Below are 24,329 nucleotides of genomic sequence, written 5' to 3'. Positions count from 1 at the left end.
AGGACAAAAACAACATCAATGTGAGAGGCAATGTGTGGCCTGTGATTTTCTTAGCACCAGAGAAGCCAGAGTTGGAGAGATAAGGTGGGGACTATGAACTACCAAGACAGCAAACCCACAGGCTGGGGATACAGCTGTGATAAAACGATTGTACCATTCGTAAGGACTTGGGTTCAAATCCTAGCCACACACACAGAGCAACCTTGTCAATAGTTCTGTGGCAACCAAGCCCTACATTCCAGGCCTCCCTGGTACACAGCAAGTTAAGTCTTAGCATCTAATAAAACGTATTAGCCATGTACTATCCTTGAGGGTACTGAGGAAAGTCACCTAAAGGCTAGAGACATGGTGTTCAAACGCCACAATCCCCTGCCGTCCCTACAGAGCATTCTGATCACACATGAGGTCCCTGGCTCCCTCCTCATCCCCGCTTCCCCCCCAGCCAGCCTGGCCCTTGAGTGCAGGCTTAGCCCAGCTGGGTTACTACAAGCACGTGAGCTTCTTCCCCACCTGAACCAGACCCTTTGAGAACATCTTTTCCCATGTGGGCAACAGGACAGCACCTCAAAGAGCTGGTCAGTAAACAGCTGGACTGAGCTCTGAAATTCTAAAGTGCTGCTCAGAGGCCCAGTGATTCTTATATCGGAAGTATCCTTTTTTTTTTTTTTAAATTATTTTTTATTTTATGTGCATTTGTGCTTTGCTTGCATGTATGCCTGTGAAGGTGTCAGGTCTTGAGGTTACAGACAGTTGTGAGCTGCCATGTGGTTGCTGGCAATTGAACCTGGGTCCTTCGGAAGAGCAGTCAGTGCTCTTAACCACTGAGCCATCTCTCCAGCCCCACCTGGAAGTCTTTCAATAGGTCTAAATCAAGACCAGAAATCCCAAGATCTCTCAGCAGCAGCTCTCCATGACACTGACTGGCTGTGAGTTTGGACATAGGCTTTGTGACTGGCATCATTTCTTACTGCTGTGCTGCCTCAGTTTCCCTGGTTTAGTAACGTTAATCTGAGAACCCCAAGGCTGACGGCAAGACAACAGTCAATGCACCAGGAAGCCAACTCCAGAAACTGAAGATGGCAGTTGTAGGGGTGGAACCCAGCTGGATACACTATGGGGCTTCTGCTGGCCACGCCTCCCAAACGGACTCCCGCCTCCCATGCAGCTCCTGTTCCCCTCTACACATGTGTTGAGGACACAGCACTTGACCCATCGCCAGAGAGGAGCCTCCAGCCTCGGCACATGCAGTTTCTCCTGCAGTCTCCCCTGCCCATCCTGACCCAGTTGGCCCAAGTCCCGCTCAGAGTCACACAGAAAGCCGTGAAGCACAAGTTGCTTTAATGAACGGGTGAAGTCCTCAGTCAAGGAGACCTCACTTAATCTTTAGTGGAGGGGTGTCAGCCCCCCTCCAATGCCCTGAGGCCCCTCTGGAAAGAGGGAGCAGCTGAATAGCAAATACGGAAGAGGCCAGGGGTGGATAGGCAAACCCAGGGGACAGAAGCAACGGGACCCTGACCAGACCAGGCAAAGCTGAACCACGAAAGAGCTTACATGTGGCTCAACCCGGGAGTGGCTGAGGTGGCGGTGCACTGGGCAGTGGTCCCGGGGGGGCTATGGCATGGAAGGGGTGCTTAGGAGATGAGGCGACTGTGTAGCTGGTGCAGCTGCTCCTGGGTCAGCACCAGGCGGTGTCGCTGTCCTAGGCCTGCCGCACATGAAAAGGTCACTTTGCCCATGTAGACAGTGTCCTCTTGCTGCTCTTCCTTGGCCTTGTGTTGGGAAGAGAACAAAGGCTTCCCTCAGGTCCAGGGCTCACTTGATGATGGGCCGCTGGAGGGTCCTTGGGTACCGACTCTGGCAGCCCCTGGGAGACTGGGACTTCTGACTCCACAGTAACATTTTTCAAATTAAAACAGGAGTCGTCTAACAAGGGCAGGTGTTACTTATATGCTAGAATATTCCAATCTGTAAGTGCTGAAAGTACTTCTGGGTTCTGTGCTAGTAAGACTTGGCCCTACAGATAAGCAGGGTGGGGTGGGGGGGGGGGAGTGGGGTACAGATAAGACTCCAGAGGCCCTTCAATGGCAGGAGGAGGGGGTGAGCCCACAGGAACACCCAGCACAGTGGCCCCCACCATGTTCCCCCTTACCCGGAGGAAGGCTGATGAAGGGAAGGTGGCAAAATCAGTGGGAACTGTAGCTCCAGGACGCTGAGTAACTGCCTCCTTGAGTACCTCATCCTGGGGAGAGGGACGAAGACAGGGCTCCTTTAGGGGACCCGGCTGGGTAGGTCAATACCTCCAGAGCTTCACAGAGACAGTAGCTCCAAAAGGAGTGTAGCTTTCAATGGCTGAGCCTCTGCTCCTGTCTCTGGCCCAGTCCCCACCCAGCACCTCTCCATGCTTTACACACCCTCACTGAGGCCTTACTTAGTGTCCATGGCCTCTAAGGAGCCACTCGCAAACACTGTGCCCTCCAATGACTACAGCTGACAGAAACTGCAGCCATATATCCCAAAGAACCGTTTGGTCAGCACCAGTGGTTCACCAGCCTATAGACACCCCAGTCAGGCACTTTGTTGATGTGAATTTACCAACTCCTCAATGTGCCTCCAAGCATGGAGCAGGTCCAGAGAACCCCACCAGTGCCTGGCTCTACCCGAGGATGAGCCAAGGGAGCTCAGTGAGAGAAAGGCAGCACGTGACTGACCTTAAGCTTCTCAATGGTGTCACTCAGGGATTTGAGCTGAGCCACTTGCTCCATTAGCTGAGCTGACGGGCTCTTTGCAGCTGTAAAGAGGGAAAGATGCTGAGGACACTAGAGTCCAGCCAAGCAGCTGGTGCATGCTCAGCAGCGTCAGTACTGGACCCACAGACAACAGGCGCTTCAGAGGAAGAGGGAGCTGGGTCTGATGGGAAGCCTAGAACCAGCTACTAGGCGACTGAAATAGGAGGACTGGAAGTTCAAGGCCTGCCTGGCAATGAACGGAGTTGTCTCCAAAATAAACATGAAAAATTGTAGAAGTTCCGGGTAGATGGCGCATGCCTATAATCCCAGCACTCAGAGAGGCAGAGGCAGGCGGATCTCTGAGTTCGAGGCCAGCCTGGTCTACAGGAAGAGTTCCAGGACAGCCAGGGCTACACAGAGAAACCCTGTCTCAAACAAAACAAAAGTACTAAAAAGTAAAATGCTGGGGCTACAGGCACTAGCCTAGCAGGCTTGAGGCCCTCAGTTCAACCTCCAGTATGAGAAAAGGAAGAAGGGAGAGGCAGATGAGAGAGAAGACAGGAAGGGGATGAGCAAGAGAACCAGGGAGCCTGGACCTGAAGCCAGCCACACTGCAGGGGGAGGGACACTGGACCTGAAGCCAGCCACACTGCAGGGGGAGGGACATTGGACCTGAAGCCAGTCACACTGCAGGGGGAGGGACACTGGACAGCCACGCTGCAGGAGGGAGAACCTCATGGGGAGGATGAGACAGTGTCCATGCCCTGGGGAGGGGAGAGCACACACCTGGGCTGGTTCGAGTGATATCTACGACGTGGGTGTGCGTGCTCAGCTGATTTAATGTCTCCAATAGCTGGCTGGTCTTGCGATACAGCGCTCCAGCCACCAGCTCACCACCAGGGCCCTCGTGGGGCGGGAGAGAAAGCTTTGCAACATGTAGAGGGGGCAGAGCTGCCAAGGACGCCTTCATCTGGGCTCCCTGTCAGATGGGAGGGAACAGAGTCAGAGGTTCGAGTGGCCTTTGCTGTCCATCAGTGGGCATGTGTCCTCTGGGCTCCGCCCCACAGTCCCCACGGGGCGCCTTACTTTGAGGATGCTGTTTTCATGCTGCAGCTGAGAGATGTGCAGCCTCATAGCAGAGATCTGCTGAAGCAGCAGTGGTGAGTCCTTCACCAGCCCCGGTCCTGGCGAGGCGCCTGGAGGCTGCCCGGGAGCACCCCCTGTGAGCAGCACGCAGAATGCCATCAGCCCTGGGCTTCCGCTTCCCCTCCCACCCTACTTCTGATGTCCCCAGTCCCAGTTCCCAGGAGTCTTGGGAAACCCCAGCCTGGGTAGGTCTCTACCTCGCTGTTGTTCCTCTGGAGAGCAGAGGGGGAGCAGAAGAGAGAGAGAGAGGGTTAGAAAATGTGGGGACAAGGAAAAGCAGAGGAACTCTGGGCTCAATGTGCAGAAGACTCTTCCCTCACCACCAAAACTTCCTCTCTGAGACCCTGCCTCTCTCTGCCTCTGCCTCTGGGGTGTGGTCAGACATGTGTTAAGAGAGCAAAGGTGGCAAGGCCGAGAGTCAGGGCACATGTGAGGATGGCAGAGTGAGTGAATGCAGGAAGCACTCGGGTGTGGGGCTGCTTCTGCCTCCCGCTAAGGCGTGGGGAGTGCTCCAGAGACTGCACCAGCTGCACAGCTCAGGGAGTGCTCCAGAGACTGCACCTGGCTGCACAGCTCAGGGAGTGCTCCAGAGACTGCACCCGGCTGCACAGCTCAGGGAGTGCTCCAGAGACTGTACCCAGCTGCACAGCTCAGGGAGTGCTCCAGAGACTGCACCCGGCTGCACAGCTCAGGGAGTGCTCCAGAGACTGCACCCAGCTGCACAGCTCAGGGAGTGCTCCAGAGACTGCACCCGGCTGCACAGCTCAGGGAGTGCTCCAGAGACTGCACCCAGCTGCACAGCTCAGGGAGTGCTCCAGAGACTGCACCTGGCTGCACAGCTCAGGGAGAAGGCACAAGCTCCTCAGGCTTCCCCCTTGCTCTGAGGCAAATGCTTCGCTTTTTGGTGGGGTGCTTCATTAATTCAGAAGCAGAATTTGTTTAAGAGTCTGTACTAAAACAATACAAAATGGTGAGCCTAAAGATGTGGAGGTGTATGCGCTGTGGAGTACAATGTCACAAAGGTACTGGGTCTCCTCTCTGAGTCAGGTTGTATCTGTGACAAGGAATTTGAGGAGGACAAGGCCTCAGGAGAGGTGAGCAGTAAGGAAGGCCCGAGACCCCAGTGGTTTAATTATGGGGCTAAGAGATTGTTCTCCCGCGGTGAAAACCGTTAAGTACAAAAGTGAGGGGGAACAGAACCAAACCAGGCCAATGAAAAGCAGAGGCAGTGGCCTCTTCACCCAGGGGACTGAGGCTGGGAGACAGAAAACCTCCACGTGAGGCTCCCTGACCCTATTAAGAGGCTAAGCAAAAGTCAGAATGGAAGCCAAGAGCAAAACCGGAAGAATCTGCCATGGGAGAGAGAGTGATGCCATGGAAACCTATGGACGCCATGACACAAAGCAGGCACGCTGAGGGAGCGTCAGGCACCGGCTTCACGCAAGACTGGATGCTCCAGCAGTGTGGCCTGGCCTCTCCTGCACCTTCACACAGCAGCTCTCCGCACGCCTCTGCCTGGTGAAAGCAGGCAGAGAAACTGGGGCACGCATGTTCCTGGCTGAACACCTAAGGCATGGGCACCTGAGGTCAAACCGAGGCCAGAAGAGAGGACAGTCAGTGTCCTCTGAGAAGATGCCACTCACCGCCATTGTACTCACCGCCAGCAATGCCGGAGACCAGGGTGGCAATGCCTGAGGGAGGGGGGCCTCGGAGCCCCTCGATTGTGCGCTTGGACTGGGTGTTCAGGCGCTGCTTGAGTTCCACCTTCTCCGCCTCCAGCTGGTCGATGTCGGCCTGGAGTGCATCCATTGTCTCCTCAAAGTCTCTGTGGAGGAGAACCTGGGCTGTGTCCCTTCCTCACAGCCCCATGTGACCTCTCGGTCCCAACAGCAGACCCTTAGAGGCCACCCCAGCTACGGCTGCGGCGGGGCAGTGGAGGACACTAGGGAAGGACAAGAGGGGTAGACACACTACAGGGAAAGAGGAGTCACTACAGCAGAAAGCTGCTGACAGGAGCGAGGGGTGGAGGACTCGCCCCACCCCCCGCCCCCCCATCCCCCAGGGGTGGTGCCTGACTTCTCCTTCTTCTTCAGCAGGGCCTGAGTCTCCTGCAGCCGCGTCTGGACTTTGTCGATGCGTTCATCGGCGTCCTTGGCAGCGCTGTCCAGCTTCTTCTCCAGGAGGCTCAGGCGCACATTGGCTTCACTCAGCTCCTCTCCCTGCACAAGGTGACACTCCAGCTCTTCACATCCTCCCCAGAGCCTCAGGACCAGGTGAGGCTGTGAGACGCGGGGCTCCCTCCCTGATCACCCTTTCTGCGGGACTCACTTATTACCTCAACTCCCATGTGATTTGATCCCCACTCCAGGCACTTGCTGCTGCCCTGTCTTTACCTCAGTTTTTTAAATTAATTATTTCATGTTATGTGTGGTTTTGTCTGCATGCATGTCTATGTACTATGTGTGTGCCTGGTGCCCTCAGGAGCCAGAAGACAGCACTGGATCCCCTAGGACCAGAATTACAGATGGCTGCGAGCCACCAAGTGGGTGCTGAGACTCAAACCAGGGTCCTCTGAAGACCAGCTAGGGCTCTTGACCACCGCTCCCTCTCTCCAGTCCTCCGCACCTTAATCTTGAGTGACTTCTTTAACTCCTTGATAACTGTCTCTCGATCCTCAAGCTTCAAACCCAGACCTTCGGCGTCTGTGATCTCTGCACGCAGGGCTGCAGCCCGAAGCTCAACCGGAGGAGGCTAAAAGACAGAGTGTGTCAGAGCATGGAGGCAGGGCATGGAGGACAGAGTGTGTCAGAGCGTGGAGGCAGGGGACGGAGGACAGAGTGTGTCAGAGCGTGGAGGCAGGGGACAGAGGACAGAGTGTGTCAGAGCGTGGAGGCAGGGGACGGAGGACAGAGTGTGTCAGAGCGTGGAGGCAGGGGACAGAGGACAGAGTGTGTCAGAGCGTGGAGGCAGGGGACGGAGGACAGAGTGTGTCAGAGCGTGGAGGCAGGGCATGGAGGACAGAGTGTGTCAGAGCGTGGAGGCAGGGCATAGAGGACAGAGTGTGTCAGAGCGTGGAGGCAGGGGACGGAGGACAGAGTGTGTCAGAGCGTGGAGGCAGGGCATGAAGGACAGAGTGTGTCAGAGAGTGGAGGCAGGGGACGGAGGACAGAGTGTGTCAGAGCGTGGAGGCAGGGGACGGAGGACAGTGTGTCAGAGCGTGGAGACAGGGCATGGAGGACAGAGTGTGTCAGAGCGTGGAGGCAGGGGACGGAGGACAGTGTGTCAGAGCGTGGAGGCAGGGGACGGAGGACAGTGTGTCAGAGCGTGGAGGCAGGGGACGGAGGACAGTGTGTCAGAGCGTGGAGGCAGGGGACGGAGGACAGAGTGTCAGAGCGTGGAGGCAGGGGACGGAGGACAGTGTGTCAGAGCGTGGAGACAGGGCATGGAGGACAGAGTGTGTCAGAGCGTGGAGGCAGGGGACGGAGGACAGTGTGTCAGAGCGTGGAGGCAGGGGACGGAGGACAGTGTGTCAGAGCGTAGAGGCAGGGGACGGAGGACAGAGTGTCAGAGCGTGGAGGCAGGGGACGGAGGACAGAGTGTGTCAGAGCGTGGAGGCAGGGGACGGAGGACAGAGTGTGTCAGAGTGTGGAGGCAGGGCATGGAGGACAGAGTGTGTCAGAGCATGGAGGCAGGGCATAGAGGACAGAGTGTGTCAGAGTGTGGAGGCAGGGGACGGAGGACAGAGTGTGTCAGAGTGTGGAGGCAGGGGACGGAGGACAGAGTGTGTCAGAGTGTGGAGGCAGGGGACGGAGGACAGAGTGTGTCAGAGCCTGGAGGCAGGGCATGGAGGACAGAGTGTGTCAGAGCGTGGAGGCAGGGGACGGAGGACAGAGTGTGTCAGAGCGTGGAGGCAGGGGACGGAGGACAGAGTGTGTCAGAGCGTGGAGGCAGGGATGGAGGACAGAGTGTGTCAGAGCGTGGAGGCAGGGGACGGAGGACAGAGTGTGTCAGACATTAGAGGCAGGGGACCGAGGAGGGAGTGTGTCACACAGTAGAAGCAGGGGACAGAGGACAGAGTGTGTCAGACGGTAGAGGCAGGGGAAGGAGACCACTAGTGCCCTCCTTTCAGAGACATCCAGTCACAAGAAAATCATCCTGCCTTCTAGGCAGGACGCTCGCTCCTCCCTCCAGCCTCCCCATCCTCCACAACCAAGGTAGCTCTGGAGGCCACTGGGTCCCTAGAAACCTCCACCTACCTTGCTCGGAGGCCGCTCTGCATCGTACTCGCCCTCTTGCATGGCTGTGGCCAGCTTGTTCATTGTGCTGATGAGGATGGTGCAGGACTGCCGCAGACACTCATAGGGGCTGCTGGAGGGGCTCCCGTAGATCTGCAACAGCCAGGGCCGGTATGAACGGCCGGCAACAGCCACCGCCTCCCCAGGCCCCACAGACAGACGGGGTCTCCAGGCCAACCTGTTCGCTTGCTTTGAAAGCGAGCTCCTCCAGCGCAGCCACAGGCAGCCCCTCATTCTCTGCCAGGGGGGCAATAAGCTGGGCAGCCGCAGCTGCCACCTCCTGTAGGACAGCTACCACCCATGTCAAGTGCTTCCTGCAGTCGAGGAGCGTGTCAGACACCTGTGTGGAGGCTAGAGTCAAGAGCCCACCCCGGCCAGCACCATGGTTCCTAGTTTCCCAATTCAGTCCCCTGGCCAGATAGATACAGATCGTTATGTGCCCAGGGGGGTTGGGGGATGGGGGGGATGGGAGGGATGGGAGGAGCCCTTCTTGTCCCTGCTCAGCACCCTTCCCTCACAGTCTCAGCCCCAAACCTGAGATCCAAAGGCCAGCGCTGCTGGGATCCCAGGAGCATCTGTCCCTGGCATCCGCCTTCGGATCTTCTTGCAGAACTGACGGATGTCACTGCATGATGTTTCCAGGTCTCGGAGGAGAAGGGCAATATCCGTTGCTTCCTGCCCACCCTACACAGGAACAGGAAACGGAGAAGTCAGCATTAGCGCCAGGGGAAGGGGAGGAGAAGGGATAGAAAGAACCAGATCCAGATGTGCCCTCACCTGCAAGAAGGAGCGCAGCCGCCCCACCTCCACGCTCATACAGTCCAGGGCACTCTGCGTGAACTGTGCAGAAAGAGACATGTGGTCTTAGCGCCTAATGTGAGCTCTTTGCCCCATCATCATCACCCCTAAGACGTCCCCATTTTCTGACGACTACCACATGTGCATGGGTCCTCTACCGTTCCTGACCCCTCCCTCTGATCTCCCGCCCTCATCCCTACAACATGCTTCACCCTGATCTAGGCATGTCACCTTGATGTGGTCAGCCAGCTGCATGGTGGAGTCCTCGGGTTGTTCAGCAAGGTGGATGCTGTACAGATGCTGAGGAGGGACAACAGGGAGGCGGCCTTAGCCAGGGGCTAGGAGACTGCCCTCTTCCCAGACTAGAGCTGCAGTCTTGGACACTGGGGTCTTAACAAGTCCAAAACTTTCCAAAACCTCCAGGTAGCGACATCACCAGGCACGCTCACATCAGAGCAAACAAGAACTGGGACTGGGGCTGGAGAGATGGCTCAGTAGGTAGGAACACCAGCTGCTCTTGCAGAATTCCTGAGTTCAATTCCTAGCAACCACATGGTGGCTCATGACCATCTAGAATGGGATCTGGCGCCCTCTTCTGGCATGAGAGCACAGTGCCGTATACATAATAAACAAACATTTAAAAAAAAGAAAAAAAAAAGAAAAAAGAACTGGGACTGGTGGTACAGATCCATAATCATAGAGCTGGGGGTGCTAAGACAAGAGCATCAGGAGTTCAAGGCCAGCCTCAGCTACAGTGAACTACTGTATTATAAAAGTGGCCAGTGAGTTAGCTCGGGGGCGGTGACACTTGCTCCCAAGACAAACAACTGGAGTTTAATCTTCAAGACCCATATGGTGGAAGGGAAGAGTCAACTTCCTCATGGTGCCCTATGACCTCCCCATGTACACTGTGGCATGTGATCCACATGCACACACACGTGCACATACACTACACACACAGGTTGTTTTGTTTTTTTGTTTTAAAAAAAAAATATTTTTATTTAATTTTAATTTATGTGTGTTGTTGTGAGGGTGTCAGATCTTGGAGTTACAGATAGTTGTGAGCTGCCATGTGGGTGCTAGGAATTGAACCCGGGTCCTTTACAAAGAGCAGCCAGTGCTCTTAACCACTGAGCCATCTCTCCAGCCCCCTTGTTCTGTTTGAATCCAGGCATGACGACATAGACCTATTATCCAAGCCCTTGAGACGGAGGCAGGAAGATCAGGAGTTCAAGGTTATCTTTGGCTACATAGCAAGTTTAAGGCCGGCCTGGGTTACGTGAGACCTAGTCTCAAAAGAATAAAACAAAAAATACTGGATCTCCCAGCTCCAACAACAACAAAACCAGAGCAGGCTGGGTCTCAGGCAGCCAAGCAGGGACACACAGCCCGGTACACCCTGGGGAGCCCCCCCCCCCACCCCCGCCCCCGGCCACCGGCCCAGACCTGGTAGTACTTGATGGCCTTGGTGAGGGGCTCCACGTTGACAGTCTCGTCCAGCTGGTCCTTGTGCAGCAGCTCAATGAGGAAGTCTAGGGAGCGCTCGTGGGCGCTCATCTCAGGGTACAGGCTCCCCACCTTCTTGTACACGTCCACGTTGCACTGAGAGAGGGCGCTAAGGCGGGGGGGGGGGGGGCTGTGAGGTCAGGTCTCCAGGCAGTCCGGCCTCAGAGCGCGGGGCAGGAAGGGGACAGGGGCAGGGGAGGGGAGGGGACAGGGGCAGGGCAGGGGAGGGGACAGGGGTGTCTTACTGCTCGTAGCGGTGCAGAGTGGCCTGCAGCAGACTCAGTGAGTACACCAGGCCAGCTGCAAAGCTGAGCTGCTCCCCTGCAGCGCCTCGCAGTCCGGGCCGCTCTGAACAGTTCTCACTGAGGTCAAACTTCTCCTGGGCCTGCTTCCGGATGAGCTCTGCCTGTAGGAGGAAGATCAGGGTCCGGGAACTGGGAGCAGGGAACCAAGAACACAGATCCACATGGCTAAGCAACTGTGTGGAGGATGTGTACACACAGAAGAGAAGCAGAAACAGCCTCGGATGGGCAGGAGGCTCACAGAGGCGCAGGGTCATGCCAGGAGCTTGTGAGTGACCAAGAGAACGAAGGGCAGGAGGATGGTGGGACTGGCCGCGGCTGCTCTCACTATCTGCCACTTACCCCCTGACACCCGGGCTGCCTCTGGCCTGGTGCAAATGCTATTCCTTCAGGTAACTTCCACCCTCCCCTAAAGCAGATTAGCAACTGTTGCATAAGGAGGCTACTTCTCCTTCCTGGACTGTTCCTCCTATCTGGGGGTGGGGTTTGGGGGATGGGGGGATGGGGTGATGGGGTGATGGGGGGGGCGGGGGACGATGACGACTGTTTTCAGACTCCTCCCGTAAACACTAGCACATGTTTGAGCGCCTCAGGTAAAATGCACAGGATCTGCATGTAGTCTGTGTGCACACTTCCATACGCATTAAGCCACCGATGATGCCCCACACAAGCTAGGTGATACCATGGCTGTACTGGGTTGTTTAGAAAACAATTAGGAAAAAATTGTGCATCCCCAAGGTCTTTCTCCAGATGCTTCTGCCCTGTAGCTGGTGGAATGCACATGCAGAACTCCAAGTGTGGTAGCTGGCTCTGTGCTCATGAGACCCTGCTGAGTGAGGCCCTCCACTACCTCGTAAACTGTGGGCAGGCAGGCGGTGCCTGCTGCCTTCCCTTCTCGCCCTCAGTGCCTGGCTCACTAGGTTTCTACTCACGTGTGACTGACTGGTCATACCTTGCAGATGAGCCGGGGCATGAGGAGCAGCACCAGGACACAATCATGGTCTCCACCCGGCCGCAGGAAGCTGTCAGGCATGAAGGCTGTCAGCAGGGACATGTGCCGGTTGGCCTGGGCTACCTCCATCTGTCTCAACTCCATCTCGATTGCCTGTGAGGTGGACAGGGAGGAGATCCCTCAGTCTGGACGGAAAGCTGCACGACCACAAGGCCCCTTGTTTCTAGGATAACCCTAGGCCGGGATTCTTCCACGATTACCACACAAAAGACCCAAGTCAGCCTACAGCACCCCGCCCCCGCTGGGCTCCCTCACACCCCTGACTTCGAGGTGCCCACTTTCCTGACCTTGGCATGAGCCTTGGTCTCCGCAAACTTGATTTTGAAATCAAAAGTCTCTGGAGGTGGCTGCTGCTGTCTCTCCACAGATGCTTCCTGCTGGTTGGTCAGCTCCCGATTGACATCCTAAGGGCAGACAGTGAAGCACAGTGGGCCCTGGGAGCCCGACGGCGAACTTGAGCAGAGAACAGGGCGAGGCAGGCACCTGTAGGTGGGCGGTCAGTTGGCGGTACTTCTTGATGGTTTGCTGGTAGTCAGCGACGGTCTCCTGGGCTGCTTCCACACGCTTCTGGGCCTCCCGTACCCGGGCGCCAGCCATGTCCAGCTGCTCCCGTAGCTCCAGCTCTGTCTCACGTGCATTCTCCTGCAGCTCATCGTTCATCTCGTTCATCGCTTCCTGGATGCCACAAAGGTGGGGGAGAGCACACAGGCAGGGTCAGGATGGCGGGGCTGGAACGGTCCCCTCACCACAGCCCCGCTCAAAGGCCAAGGCTCTGACGTCAGTCTCTCTCAGAAGGTCCCTTCCAATTATTCCCCACCAGGGTCAGAAGTCAGGCATGTGCCCTTCTCTTACCAAATCCCCCACAGTCTCCCGCAATTCCCGCACTTTCTCTTCCAGATTCAGGTTCCGGTCAGTCAGCATCTCTACCATCTCCTCGGCCCCCAGAGCCGCGTCCACCTGCGTGACGGAGAATGGCCAGGGAGAAGTGTAGCTGTAAGGGCCTGGCAGGGCGAGGGGCGGCAGGTGCACCCGCTCGGGGAGGGCTGTGCTTGCTGACCTGCTCTTTGAGCTCGTCGATGGTGCTCTCAGCCTGGCTTAGCTCCTCCTGAAGGCGCTCACGCTGTTGCCTCACAACCTCCAGCTCCTGGTTCTTCTTTTCCATGAGCTTCTGGAGCTTTACGTGTTCCTGCTTCTCTGAGGAAGAGAGATCTCGCATCCTGTGGAGAAGTGGAAGGAGCAAGGAAGGCGTCAAAGAGAAGACAGAGACCGCAGAGAGCGTGTCAGTCACGAGGCAGTACAAGCTGGGACGGGGCAGAGGAAGGCCTACCTCACCAGGGCATCCTTTAGGCGGGCATTCTGCTCCTCTAGCTGCTTGAGCTGGTAGCTGGATGCAGCCCCGTCAGAGCCTGTGAGAGCAGCAGTGTGTTCACGCTGGCCCTGCTCCGCCAGCTGGCCCCGCTGGTCCTCGCTCCTTACCTTTCTCCTCGATTTCAGCCTTGAGGATCTCCAGGTCGGTGGTGAGCTCGTCCACCCGTTCCTTCAGCGCCTCCACCTCCTGCTGCAGAGACTCAGCCCGCTCCTCAGCCATCTCCTTGTCCAGAGTGGCCATCTCAATGGCATCAGCCGTGTCCGCCATCTCCTCCATGTAGCGCTCCTTCGCCTCCAGTGCCTCCTTGGCTTCCTGGAGGTTGGAGGGGGAACAGGGAAAGAGTGAATCCACGCGGCCCTTCCTCCTGGGCAGCCCAGTGTGCGGCGTACCTCTCGGGTCGGGTCCTGAGGCTCACCTTCCGGGCCTCCTTGAGGCGCCGCTGCAGGTCGGCCTGCTGCTCCTGCATCTTGCTCTTCCATTCCTGCACCTGCTCCAGCTGGATCCTGTGCTTTTCCAGCTCCTTCAGCTTTGCCTTGTCTTCCGAGCGCTTCAGACGCAAGGTCTCCAGCTTCTCCTCCAGGTCCCGCACCTGCGCCCTTAGCCCCTCCTCTTCCTGCCAAGACGAGGTCCCACCGTTTGTGCGCAACCCCTCCCTGCCCCACCCTAGCAAAATAAAAATTTCCCTAGACTGCGAATCACGAGCAGGCGGCATATGGACATCTATGAGGAAAACGTGCCATGTGGAAAAGGTATAGAAGGGCAGGAAGGAAAGGGTGTTTCCGCCAGGAACATGCTGTCCTCACGCTGATTTGAGTCCTAGGTCTTCCCGAACTCTGGGGAAGTTTCCGTAGTGGGCCCCTTGGTGCCTTGATTGTCCTTACCTTGGAGGGAGAAGGAAGTGGGGGTGCTGCTCCAGGAGAGGTGAGGGCCGGTGTGGGGATGATGGGTGCTGCCAGCGGAGTCTGAGCTGGGGTGCTGGGCTCACTGCTGCTCAGCTCACCGGCTGATGCTGATCCCGAGGGGCCCAGGGAGCTACTGGGCCCAGCCACCCCAGTACTGGCTGGGCGGGTAGGCTATTGAGAGGGTAAGAGCGGGCCAGAAAGAGAACAGAACATGGGAGCGTGGAAGGAAGAGACAGAGCAAGGCAAGGAGGCAGAGGAGAGAGAAGACAGAGAGGGCGTATGAAAGCACAATGAGACCAAAGACGGGGAGGGGGGGTGACAACGACAATGACAGAGTCCAACAGCAACAGTGACAAAGGACAGTGGAGGAAAGGAGGAGAGGGTGGGAGACATAAGATTATAAGGTTCCTCCCTTGGGACTGTGTCTACATCCTCCCCACTATGCCATAACCTTCAAAGCAGGCTCTCATGCCCCAACACTCCCCTCTGTGCTCATTCTAGCAACTTCTTAATACTCCCATCCTTGTGCTGCGTGCACGCCCGACTCCCCCAACAGTGACAAAGTGCCTCAATGCCATTCCCAGAAGCAAAGAACAGATTAGAGATTGTTCTCAACTGCCATGTTCTCACAGAGGGCGGGACCAAAAGCGTAGAGGCAGGCTTGCTCCCTGGTAAGCCTCTCTAGCCTTGGGAGTCCACTGGACCTCACTCCTTTCGTCTATGGCAAGGGATCCTGGCGGTTACCGGGGGGAGTTGGAAACTGTACAGACTACCCTGGAAGTGAAGGTAAGTAGACCCAACCCCGCATGTCCTCCCTCAGGCTGAAGCTCCAACTGAGCAACAGTACCCGGGCCCATGCTGTGGCTGGAGTGGCCAGCTTCCAGGAAGCCACAAACCCTGGGGTAGACAGTGCTGCCCCTGGTGATGCTGAACCCCAAAGTTCTCCTGGTGAGTGGACATGTGGAAAGCACATACTACCCACAAATGCTCCGGCCTCGAAGCCTTCGGAGTCTCACCCCCTCACGCAGACCCTGTGCACTCACTTCTTTTCGTTTCACCCTTCCAAGCTGGCCAAAGCCTGTCTTGATTAGCCACAGCCCCTCTTACTTGCTTTTCCACACTCAGTGTACTAGCTAAGGTGGCCTCTTAAGGATTAGAAGTTGCTGGAAAGCTAGAGAGAGATAGCTCAGGAGTTAAGAGCACTAGCTGCTCTTCCAGAGGACCCAGGTTTGATTCCCAGCACTCACATGGCAACTCTCAAAAGATCTGACACCCTCTCTGGGCCTCTGAGGGCACAAAATGGTACACATACATACATACATGCAGGCAACACTCATACACATAAAATAAAAATACATCTTAAAAAAAAAAAAAAGACGAATTAGAAATCAGTCTCCCGGGGTCCAGTTCGCAGCCTCAAGCGCTGCTTCTCCCTTGGTACACTGTGACCAACACTGACTTGCTAGCATGCATGCCCACATACATGCACATGCCTGAAGTAAGTGTGTATGCACTCAGCAGTGGCTTACAGAGACTGCTTGTTCTCACCTTGGGCCGTCGAGTTGTGGTCTGGACAGGCGACAGGAGCCAGAAGAGAAGGAGTCAGGAAAGAAAGGGTCATGGCAGGAGGACAGAGGTAGCAGTGAGAGCAGAAGGCGCAGTGGACAGGGCTAGCCCACCAGACCCACCCCCGCCTCCCTCAGGGAATCACAGTATCTACTTCAGGAAGGCACATCCCCCACTGCCCTGTTCCTACCCTCATTTCTACCCAACTCTTGTAGGCCGCACCCCTTCAAACACCCTGCAGATCCCAGAAGTCTGTCCCTGGGCTGAGCCACAGGAGACCAGAGGCAGCAGCAGGCAAGGGGCCTCCAGAGACAGTCCTTCTGTGAGCATTCTTTCCTACTCCAGCCTGGAGGCCCCACCCCAACATCACTCCCAAGGACTTTCCCAAGTCAGCCTCTTCTTTCAAGTGCTAGACTCTAGAGCGGACACCCTAAAACCTGCACGATGACATGAGTCCGTACACCCAGAAATGGGAGCTCAGATCACTAAGACAGAAGAGGGCTGATCTCCTCCCTCCACCTCCCCCAGGTCCAGGCCTTGCAGCAGGCTCCATCCCTAAGGCAGAGGGCTCAGGTGTCAGGGCTATGAATACTGCATTAGCCAAAGCCCACAGCTCAGCAAAGTGCCCTCCCGGCTGGAGGGAGGAAGTGGCGTGGGCAGCAGCCCTTAGGAAGCACTATTCCAAAAGCAATCCGGGGCTTCTGGGTTACTCCAAAGTGGCACAGGGGCAATTAGCTCCAACTCCCAGAGGCTTGCTAGCTGGGCCTCGGGGCTCTAGCGAAGACAAGATTCAGTGTGAGCTGTTTTCAGCAGACACTGAATCTAAGGCGGCCAATCTTCGTCCTCACTCAGGACTAATTCACTAGAGGTCAAAGGCTACTCTAGGGTCCACATCCTGTCCCAGTAAACTCCCTAGCACCAATTCTGGGGAGGTGGGATGCAGGCAAAGCAAGCCTAAGTCATTCCAGCAATGGCTGGTAAGTAGGCCTGCTTCATGCATTGATAGCCTGGCCTGCTGCCTCAGGCTGGACCCCAGGAAACCCTCTCAAGCCTGTTCTGCAGTAGAGACTGCCTGAAGCCCAAGCCTTTTACCCAGTGGCCACTGGGTAAAAAGGACCAGAACTGACTCAAATCAGAGCCCAACGCAGGTAGATCAAGGAATATATATATTTATCTCCAGGGGTGGGGCACAGTAGTGACACATACCTCTGCCTGCCCTCCTCCCCTAGCCAGGTAGACTGATGAAGTCAATCAGCCCCCACCCCCACCCCAGCAGCCTGCTTCCATCGCCCTGGCAACCCAGCAGCAGGACCAGAGCAAACAAGAGTACCTTTCGGGCTGTCGGTGCCTGTCTCATCATTGCAGAAAACCACAGAAAGCAAGGAGAGGAAATAGAGGGAGGGAGAGAGGAGGGCAGACAAACACAGGGAGGAAAGACAGACGAAGGGAGGGAGGGAAAGGCGGCGGAGACAGGAGATTAGTGCATCAAATCCCAACAATGCAGCCTTAGCTTCCAGGCCTCCAAAAGGCTGCTGCGGCGACACAGAAGCCCTGGCAGGCGCACCGCAGGGCAGCGGACGATTGTGAGCTCCAGCCGGCTCCAGAGCCTTGCCTGGCCCAGGTCGGCAGCTTAAGCTGATGGCAGCCTCAGTGGCTGCAGCAGCAGTAGCAGTAGCAGCAGCAGCAGCAGCAGCAGCTCCACCTGACGTCATGCACCCACCCTCCTCAGCTCCATGGGGGTGGAGCTACCAGTCCTAGGTCACCTAGCAACCACCCAGAACCGGGAGGCTCCTCCTCCTCCTGATGGTACTAAGTCCTGCGCAAAGCTGCCCTTCCTCCCCCATCCAAACACCAGGTTCTGGCTCCGCCCTCCTCTTCTCCACGTCCAAAACCTTGCTCCAAAAAGCTGGGCCAAGGGCCACTGCAGAAATGACACCTTATGGACTCCGGGAATTTGTGGATACGGACAGAAGGCCTGCCCATCAGCCTGTCTCATAATTACAATCTGGCCTCTGACAACCCCATTACATCCACTTCTGCACTCACCAGCGAAACCCTTAGGCTTAGAATGTCAGAGCGCTCCTCCAGCACCCAGCTCTCAAGAGCACACAGTGATTAGGGAACCTGGGCATGCCACTGGCACCAGCAACAGCTCTAATGACAGTGTTGGGCTCTTCCCTCACCTCTACAGGCTGTAGAGAGATGAAAGCCTGTGTCTAAAGGACTTTCTAGAAAGGGCAGGTATTGTGTAGAAGAAGTACCTACCTTCTCTCCTGACTCCCTCTCAAAACTCTGATTTTGGGGAGCTAATGGCTCAGAGTCTTGGCTGCTCTTAATGGAGGACTGAGCTTCAATTCTAAGCACCCACTTGGCTCACTACCATCTCCAGTCCCAGAGGTATCCATCACCATCCTCTGGCCTCCACAGGCACTGCTCAGACATAGTATACTAACATACATGCAAGCAAAACACCCAAACACATAAATAAACACACACACACACACACACACACACACACACACACACACACACACACACAGGTTTTTACTCTGGACCTAGCTGCTCTGTGTGGGATGACAGGAGAAACCATGGCTAAATGATCTGCTTGGACTGAACTATCAGGGTGTGAGACTGGAGACAGCGGGGGACACATTTAGCATAAGCAGTTTGAGGCTGGGCTATCATGTCTCACCAGGACATGAGCTCAGACCCCTACCAGGGTCATGTCAATCCGCAGCCAGGACTCTTCTAGTCTCACACTGTAGTTTCCGCTCTTCTCTATTCAGGGATCTAAGGTGAAACTGGAGCACTAACCACAAGACAATAATCAAGGGATGTAGCAAGTCCCCATGTGTCTGGAATGTGCCCAGCATCCTTTGCAGCATCATCTGCCTCAGAAGCCCATCCCTACCCAGAGCCAGGACCCAGGACAGAAAATAAGCACTAGCATGTGGTCGCTCCCAAAGGTCAGACTTCCACTGATGTTCAACTCCCCCAGGGGTTCCTTCCCCCTCCCCAGTGTTGCAATCCAGAAGCTTCCCATGCAACGTCAGGAAGGCCTGAGACAGGCTGGCAGCAAGGAGCTCACAGCACTGTACACATGGCTCAGACAGGTACATGCAGGGCAGGAAGAACTCGGGTTGAGTCTCAAGGCAAGGACTCATGTGAGGAAGTGGTCATGGCAGCAATGTAAGTGTTTAAAAGTCCATGGAGAGGAGCTGGGCATGAGAGTGGCCACCTATAGACCCAGCACTAAGAAGGCCGAGGCAGGAAGACTGCCACAGAGTCTAGGCTAGCCTAGTCTACATAGTGAATTCCAGACTGGCCTGAGCGACAAAGTGAGACCCTCTCAAAAGACCTAAAGAAAAATCTGTGGCATGGTGGCGGTGGTGCACAGTCAAGACCCTGGGGAAGGGGGAGTGTGTCGGCCTCAGGCACACACTATACAAGATAGGAGTGAAAGGCTGTCAGGCACAGTAAGGTGGGCATTGGTGGCATCATTGACTCAAAGGCAGGCAGACAAAGTTCTGACTTCCCAACTGCTCTTCAGCGCTCCCACCCCTCCTCTCTCCCCAGCTCTGTGCCTCCACTCCCTCCCAAGCCAGCTGCTGTGATTTGCCGTCAAGGACCTGGAGTCTCTAGCTGGGGCTCTAGAGCAGGAAAAACTGTCTAATGAGTGCTGCTTTGGCCTTGTTTTCCTCAAAGGCACTTTGGAAGACAAACTGCCCTTTCCCCCCTGCCATCCCAGTCCCATGGTTACACACACATGCATGCAGCTGTGGGGGTGAGGGAGCATGCAGGAGAGCACGAGGGGCTCACAGCCCACCCAGACACAAACAGTAAACACGCCACCTTCTTAGGCTTCAGTCCCCGCTGCGTGAGGAGTAGGAAACGGCATATGTGTTAATACCAGCTCAGGTGAGCACAGGCGAGGGATGAGGGCGTTAGGGTAAGCATCAAGCCCTAAACAGAGAAGGACCCCGCAAGGAACAGCTTCTAGATGTTTCCCCCTGGTGGCTTCCCAACCCTCTGTAGGGGAGAGACAAAGGGAGCTGGGAAGGCCCTCTGCACGCATCTTACACTACCTATGGATGACAGCGCTCTCCTCCTCCCTCCACACCCCACCTCACCCTGCCCTAGCCCTCTCAGGTCTTGGCATCCTTGGATCCAGAAGGTAGGAAGCGGCTACATACCAGGGTTAGGCCTGTCCTTCCCATCCCCCCTCAGCTCAATCCTATTTGACCCTAAGCTTCTGGGCCCTAACAGTTTTCCTACCACCTTTATTCTAGCCCTAAAGTAGCAACTCATACCCCGCAAGTGTCCTTAGGGAAGTTAGATGACTAGAAGTCTAATTCAGTTCAGACCCATCTCCTGCTTCCAGCTGCCTAGCCCTGGGTCTCTGCCTCTGTGCTACTCCCTCCCACGCCCCAAACCACTCACCAGCTTGCTGGTCTTTGCAGCTGCATCAGCTCCCTCTGTGAAAGCAAACAGCAACAAAGGACATTTGAACCAAGGGAGAGACCTTCTGAGTGGGGTGGGAGGACAGAGCAAGGAAATACAGAGCAGACGCCCTGTTATTAGGAGAAGGGCGGAGCACTGGGCTGTGAAGATGCAGCTTCCGTGGGAAGCTCGTACCTCTCTTGAGGACCTTTGAAGCAGAAGAATCGGGGGTCTCTGGAGAAGTAGTGTCTGCTCCATCTTCAAATACTTGGATCTGAAGCCAAAAAACAGACTCAGTACAGTCGGATCAACAATGCCTGTAGTGCGGGGGCCCCCCTGAGCTCCACAGTAAGCTGGGGGACAAGGTATTTTCCTTGGCTAGAGCTCCCAACCACAGCCTCATGCCTGCTTAGGGAGAAGAAATACCTGCACTCAAGCGGCACAAGCAACAGATACTTGCACACATGCACTGGTTACCTGGGATTGGCGCACAAAGATGCCGTGGCCTTCGTCACACGTGAAATATTTCCTTCCCTGGACAGTGCCATCGTTCTTGCCTTTTGCTTCATCCAGGATCACGCCCACCCACTTGCCAGTGGCAAAGAGTGTGGCTCCAACATAGGCCACGGTGCCTCGGTGGCCCTTCCCAATCACCTCCACACGGGAGCCCACCCGGAGGGGCCGGGCACCCGCCTCTGCACTCATCCTGCTACCGCTCGGCGTCTGAAAGAAAGGCACGTGCAAGCACATACAGTCAGAAGCTACAGGCAGGGTCCTGGGCTGAGAAACTACCAGAAGCCATGTCCTTAAATCCATTCTCAGGGTTAGGTGAGCCCACAAATTCCTCTCTGAGAAACATCAGCGACATATCCAAAACCTCCTCAAAGCCAGGTATAGTGGCTTACTTCTAGGATCTCAGTACCCAGGTGACTGAAACAGGAGGCTAGCCATGATTGAGTTTGCAGCCAACCTAGTCTACACATGATAAGTTCAAAGCCAGCCTGGGCTACCTAATGAAACACTGATTAAAGAAGCCTTTAAAGCCGGGCGTGGTGGCGCACGCCTTTAATCCCAGCACTCGGGAGGCAGAGGCAGGCGGATCGCTGTGAGTTCGAGGCCAGCCTGGTCTACAAAGTGAGTCCAGGATGGCCAAGGCTACACAGAGAAACCCTGCCTCGAAAAAACCAAAAAAAAAAAAAAAAAAAAAAAAAAAAAAGAAGCCTTTAAAAAGCTTGTTTTCATAGCTCACACATGGGATCCTAGCAACTGGGAAGCTCAGGCAGGATTATTGGGAGGCTGGCCAGCCTGGGCTACAGGGTGAGTTCCGGGGCAGCCTGGCTTACCGTGAGACAAACCTTATGTGGAAAATTGGTCACAAAAAAGAACAGTAACAACAATCTTTTTGTTGTTGTTGTTTCTCAAGACACTGTTTCTCTGTGTAGCCTCAGCTCTCCTGGACTCACTTTGTAGACCAGGCTAGCCTCGAGCTCACAGAGAGCCCACCTCTGCCTCCTGAGTGCTGAGACAAAAGGTGTGACCACCACCACGCTGGGCTTTTTGTTTTGTAGTCTTGGATGTCCTGGAACTCACTCTAGTCCAGGCTGGCCTCAAACTTGGAGATCTGCCTGTGTCTGCCTTTGAAGTACTCAGATTAAAGGCATATGCTACCACTGCTGGCAATAACAGTAATCTTTAAAAAAAAAAAAAAAATAGACATTCTAAAATCCTCTAGCATCTACTGGAATTTTTAAGAATTTATATTTAAATTGTATAACAAATCAGGATTCACTGATAAATCTTTGAACATCACCATATGGCTGCTTTTCAGTGTACTGCCCGCAAGGAGAGGAAGGAAGAACAAGCAAACAACTCAATTCAGACCAGATTCCCCAGAGCCCTGTCTCAGGAACTGGAGCTAAGAAAGTTGGTAGCTCAGTGGTGGCCCTCTCCACCGTCTGTCCTGTCTTCTCCAGCTTCTCCATCCCACTCTACCCTCTTCCTCCTCCTCCTCCTGGGCACTAGGATCATAGGCAGACACCAGCACAGTCACCTAGACCTCTCAGAGGCAGAGAACTGTACCTCTTTCCAGGCCCTCAAACCACCATCCCGCCTTCCTGATGCGATTCCTGTTACTCCATCCACATGTCCACTGTGACATTCCTGGATAGCTGACTACCACCCATTCCCCAAGCAGCTCCCTTGTCCTGGTCCTGGTCTTTCTCTGTCTACTGTCCCTCAAGCTCTAGAGATCTTCCCCAGGCCATGTGTCACAGGAAGAGAAACACAGACCAAATAAACAAGGTCCCTCGAATTAGCCCTGCATTGTCCTCAGACCCTGTGCAGTAGTTCATTTGGGCAGGCAAAGGCGTACAGGGAAGCTCTGTCCTCGGGACGTTCCTAGCTCCTTACATAGCTGTGACGACAGAACACATGAAATTAGGTCCCAAATCAGACCGTGATTTGGAAGAAAATCACACCTGAGCCATTTTTAGCAGTAGCTGTTCCATGAGCCAGAGAGCTTGCAGCAAATAAATAAGGGGGGAAAAAAGTGACCCGAGATCCTAAAGACTCAAGGGTCCTCCCCAGTAACCCCCTCACATACACAGCACAACTGGCTTCAGAAAGCAGCCCTGCCAGAGCCAGGGACATCAAAATACCTCCCAGCCTGTCGTTCCCTAACTCCCTCCCTTCCTTAAGAAGCCCTGCCACTAAGGTGAGGACACAGCTCCTAGGGATGCGGGGACCTCAAATCATTCCTGGAACAGTGTGGCTGTCGTGGGGCTGACAATAAAAGAAAACTACCAATGGTATCAAGGCTGGACACAAACTCAGAAAAGACCCTCCCACACCTCCCAACACGCCTCTCAGAACCAGGTGGCTCTAATAGAGGATGCGAATCTAACCTCACACAGAGGAGAGGAGGGGCAGACAGCAGAGCATCTGAAAAGGAGCTCCCTGCCAGGCCAGTTGGAGACAGACCGGACCCCTCAGAAACCCTTAGCGTCAGGGCCAGCTGCAGTCAGAGGTCTAGACCGGTGGGTCCCAGTAAGGACCCAACTTGGGGGTGGGAGGGTGTCCTGTCCTGCCTGCCAGTATCAGCACTCAGAAGGCACCTCAGAAGCCCAGTGTGTGAGCACCTCAGCTGAGAGCCAGCTCGTCGTCTCCCCAGCCCCCACACAAGTGATGTCCACAGGCACCCAGGCCTGCTCCAGCAGCCCTCCCAGGGCCATCCCATATTGATTGGGCCACTTACCCGGCTGTACGTGTGCCTCTTGCTCTGGGCCATGCTGCTCACCCGGACTCTACCCCCTCCCCCAGCTAGCCAAAGACAGAAAGAAAAGGCAGAAACCTAGGCAGGAGGGGTCAGGGTGATGGGCCCGCATGGACCGGCTCAGAAGCCGCCAGACACAGGCCTCCCTCCGCCCATGGGCCTCCCTCAGTAGGGGCAGGGGCAGTGATGGGGCTGAGGAGTGAGTTCCTTCTACTGCCCAAGGATTCCTGAACCCAGAGACACTGAGCCCCGCTTGCCAGCTGATGAGTCTCACTCTGCGCTAGTGCTGCTCTAGACTGTCAGGAAGCACGCTGGCCTCTGGGTCCTAGTGCTCCCCTGCTTCACCCAGGCCAGACAAGAAGGGCTGGAACCCAAGGACGGGTCCACCCACAAATCCTCAGCGCTGCTTTAGAGTCCTGACACCTCTCTCCAGCCTGTACCGCCCTATCACTGACCCCAGCCCCAGAATGTGAAGCCTAGGCAGGTCCCCAAGCATCAAAGGCTACCTCAAAACGAGCAGCTGCCTGCGGCCTTCACAAAGACCCCGCCCCCTTTCTCTTTCTTTTCTGTGTCACTCTACCCAAAAATGTCTGGTCTCCAGGTCCAAATCCACATGATCAGGGTCTGAATTTCAGCCTTACTGGGCCAGACAGACAGCAGAGGAGGAGCAGACATGGAGGTACGCTCACACAGAGAGCCAGTAAGTACCCCAGCTCCCCACCCCTGCAATGACAGAGGTCCCCACAATCGCTCCTCTTCTGCTTGTTGTGTCAGGGAGGCTCTGGGCCTCAACACATCACGTTCAAATGGATCCTAAAAGGCAGTTTTCAAAAGCTAAGAGCCTCACTGTCTGGGCCAAGGCCACCCTACCTGTCCCCATTTCCTGTGTCTTGGTTGTATCTCCTAACGTCAGACCCAACAAGATAATTAACTTTTAATAGTTCTATACTTCACAGAATTCCTTAGCGATGTTATAGTACCTTCATAATTGAAAAC

General features: G+C 55.5%; 1 protein-coding gene across 3 annotated transcripts; it reads right to left on the bottom strand.

Moving 5' to 3' along the window:
• Positions 1-1,596: 1,596 nt before the first annotated feature.
• Positions 1,597-23,625, bottom strand: Dctn1 (dynactin subunit 1). 3 transcript variants are annotated; one of them, XM_051154790.1, is made up of 32 exons: positions 23,316-23,625; positions 20,540-20,785; positions 20,258-20,336; positions 20,063-20,097; positions 19,475-19,495; positions 16,953-16,970; positions 15,605-15,625; positions 14,036-14,227; positions 13,570-13,767; positions 13,262-13,466; positions 13,113-13,191; positions 12,843-13,002; positions 12,638-12,742; positions 12,269-12,460; positions 12,073-12,189; positions 11,726-11,878; positions 10,717-10,877; positions 10,412-10,580; positions 9,197-9,265; positions 8,945-9,007; positions 8,702-8,851; positions 8,346-8,507; positions 8,129-8,260; positions 6,498-6,623; positions 5,949-6,091; positions 5,531-5,697; positions 4,070-4,084; positions 3,813-3,946; positions 3,513-3,705; positions 2,709-2,788; positions 2,150-2,239; positions 1,597-1,769 (listed from the first exon to the last, which is right to left on the bottom strand). In XM_051154790.1, exons 1-32 carry the CDS (start codon positions 23,346-23,348, stop codon positions 1,632-1,634), a joined length of 3,846 nt encoding a protein of 1,281 aa, XP_051010747.1. In that variant the 5' UTR covers positions 23,349-23,625; the 3' UTR covers positions 1,597-1,631. The 3 variants fall into 3 exon arrangements, with proteins under 3 accessions (XP_051010747.1, XP_051010748.1, XP_051010749.1); XM_051154791.1 differs by lacking the exon at positions 19,475-19,495; XM_051154792.1 differs by lacking the exons at positions 4,070-4,084; positions 15,605-15,625; positions 16,953-16,970; positions 19,475-19,495 and having other exon boundaries at positions 23,316-23,623.
• Positions 23,626-24,329: the final 704 nt, after the last annotated feature.

Source organism: Acomys russatus, chromosome 13 (genome assembly GCF_903995435.1).
Source record: "Acomys russatus chromosome 13, mAcoRus1.1, whole genome shotgun sequence".
In the NCBI taxonomy this organism is placed as follows: domain Eukaryota; kingdom Metazoa; phylum Chordata; class Mammalia; order Rodentia; family Muridae; genus Acomys; species Acomys russatus.
The sequence above is the reverse complement of the archived record's forward strand: the minus strand, read 5'-3'. Positions and strand labels throughout refer to the sequence as shown.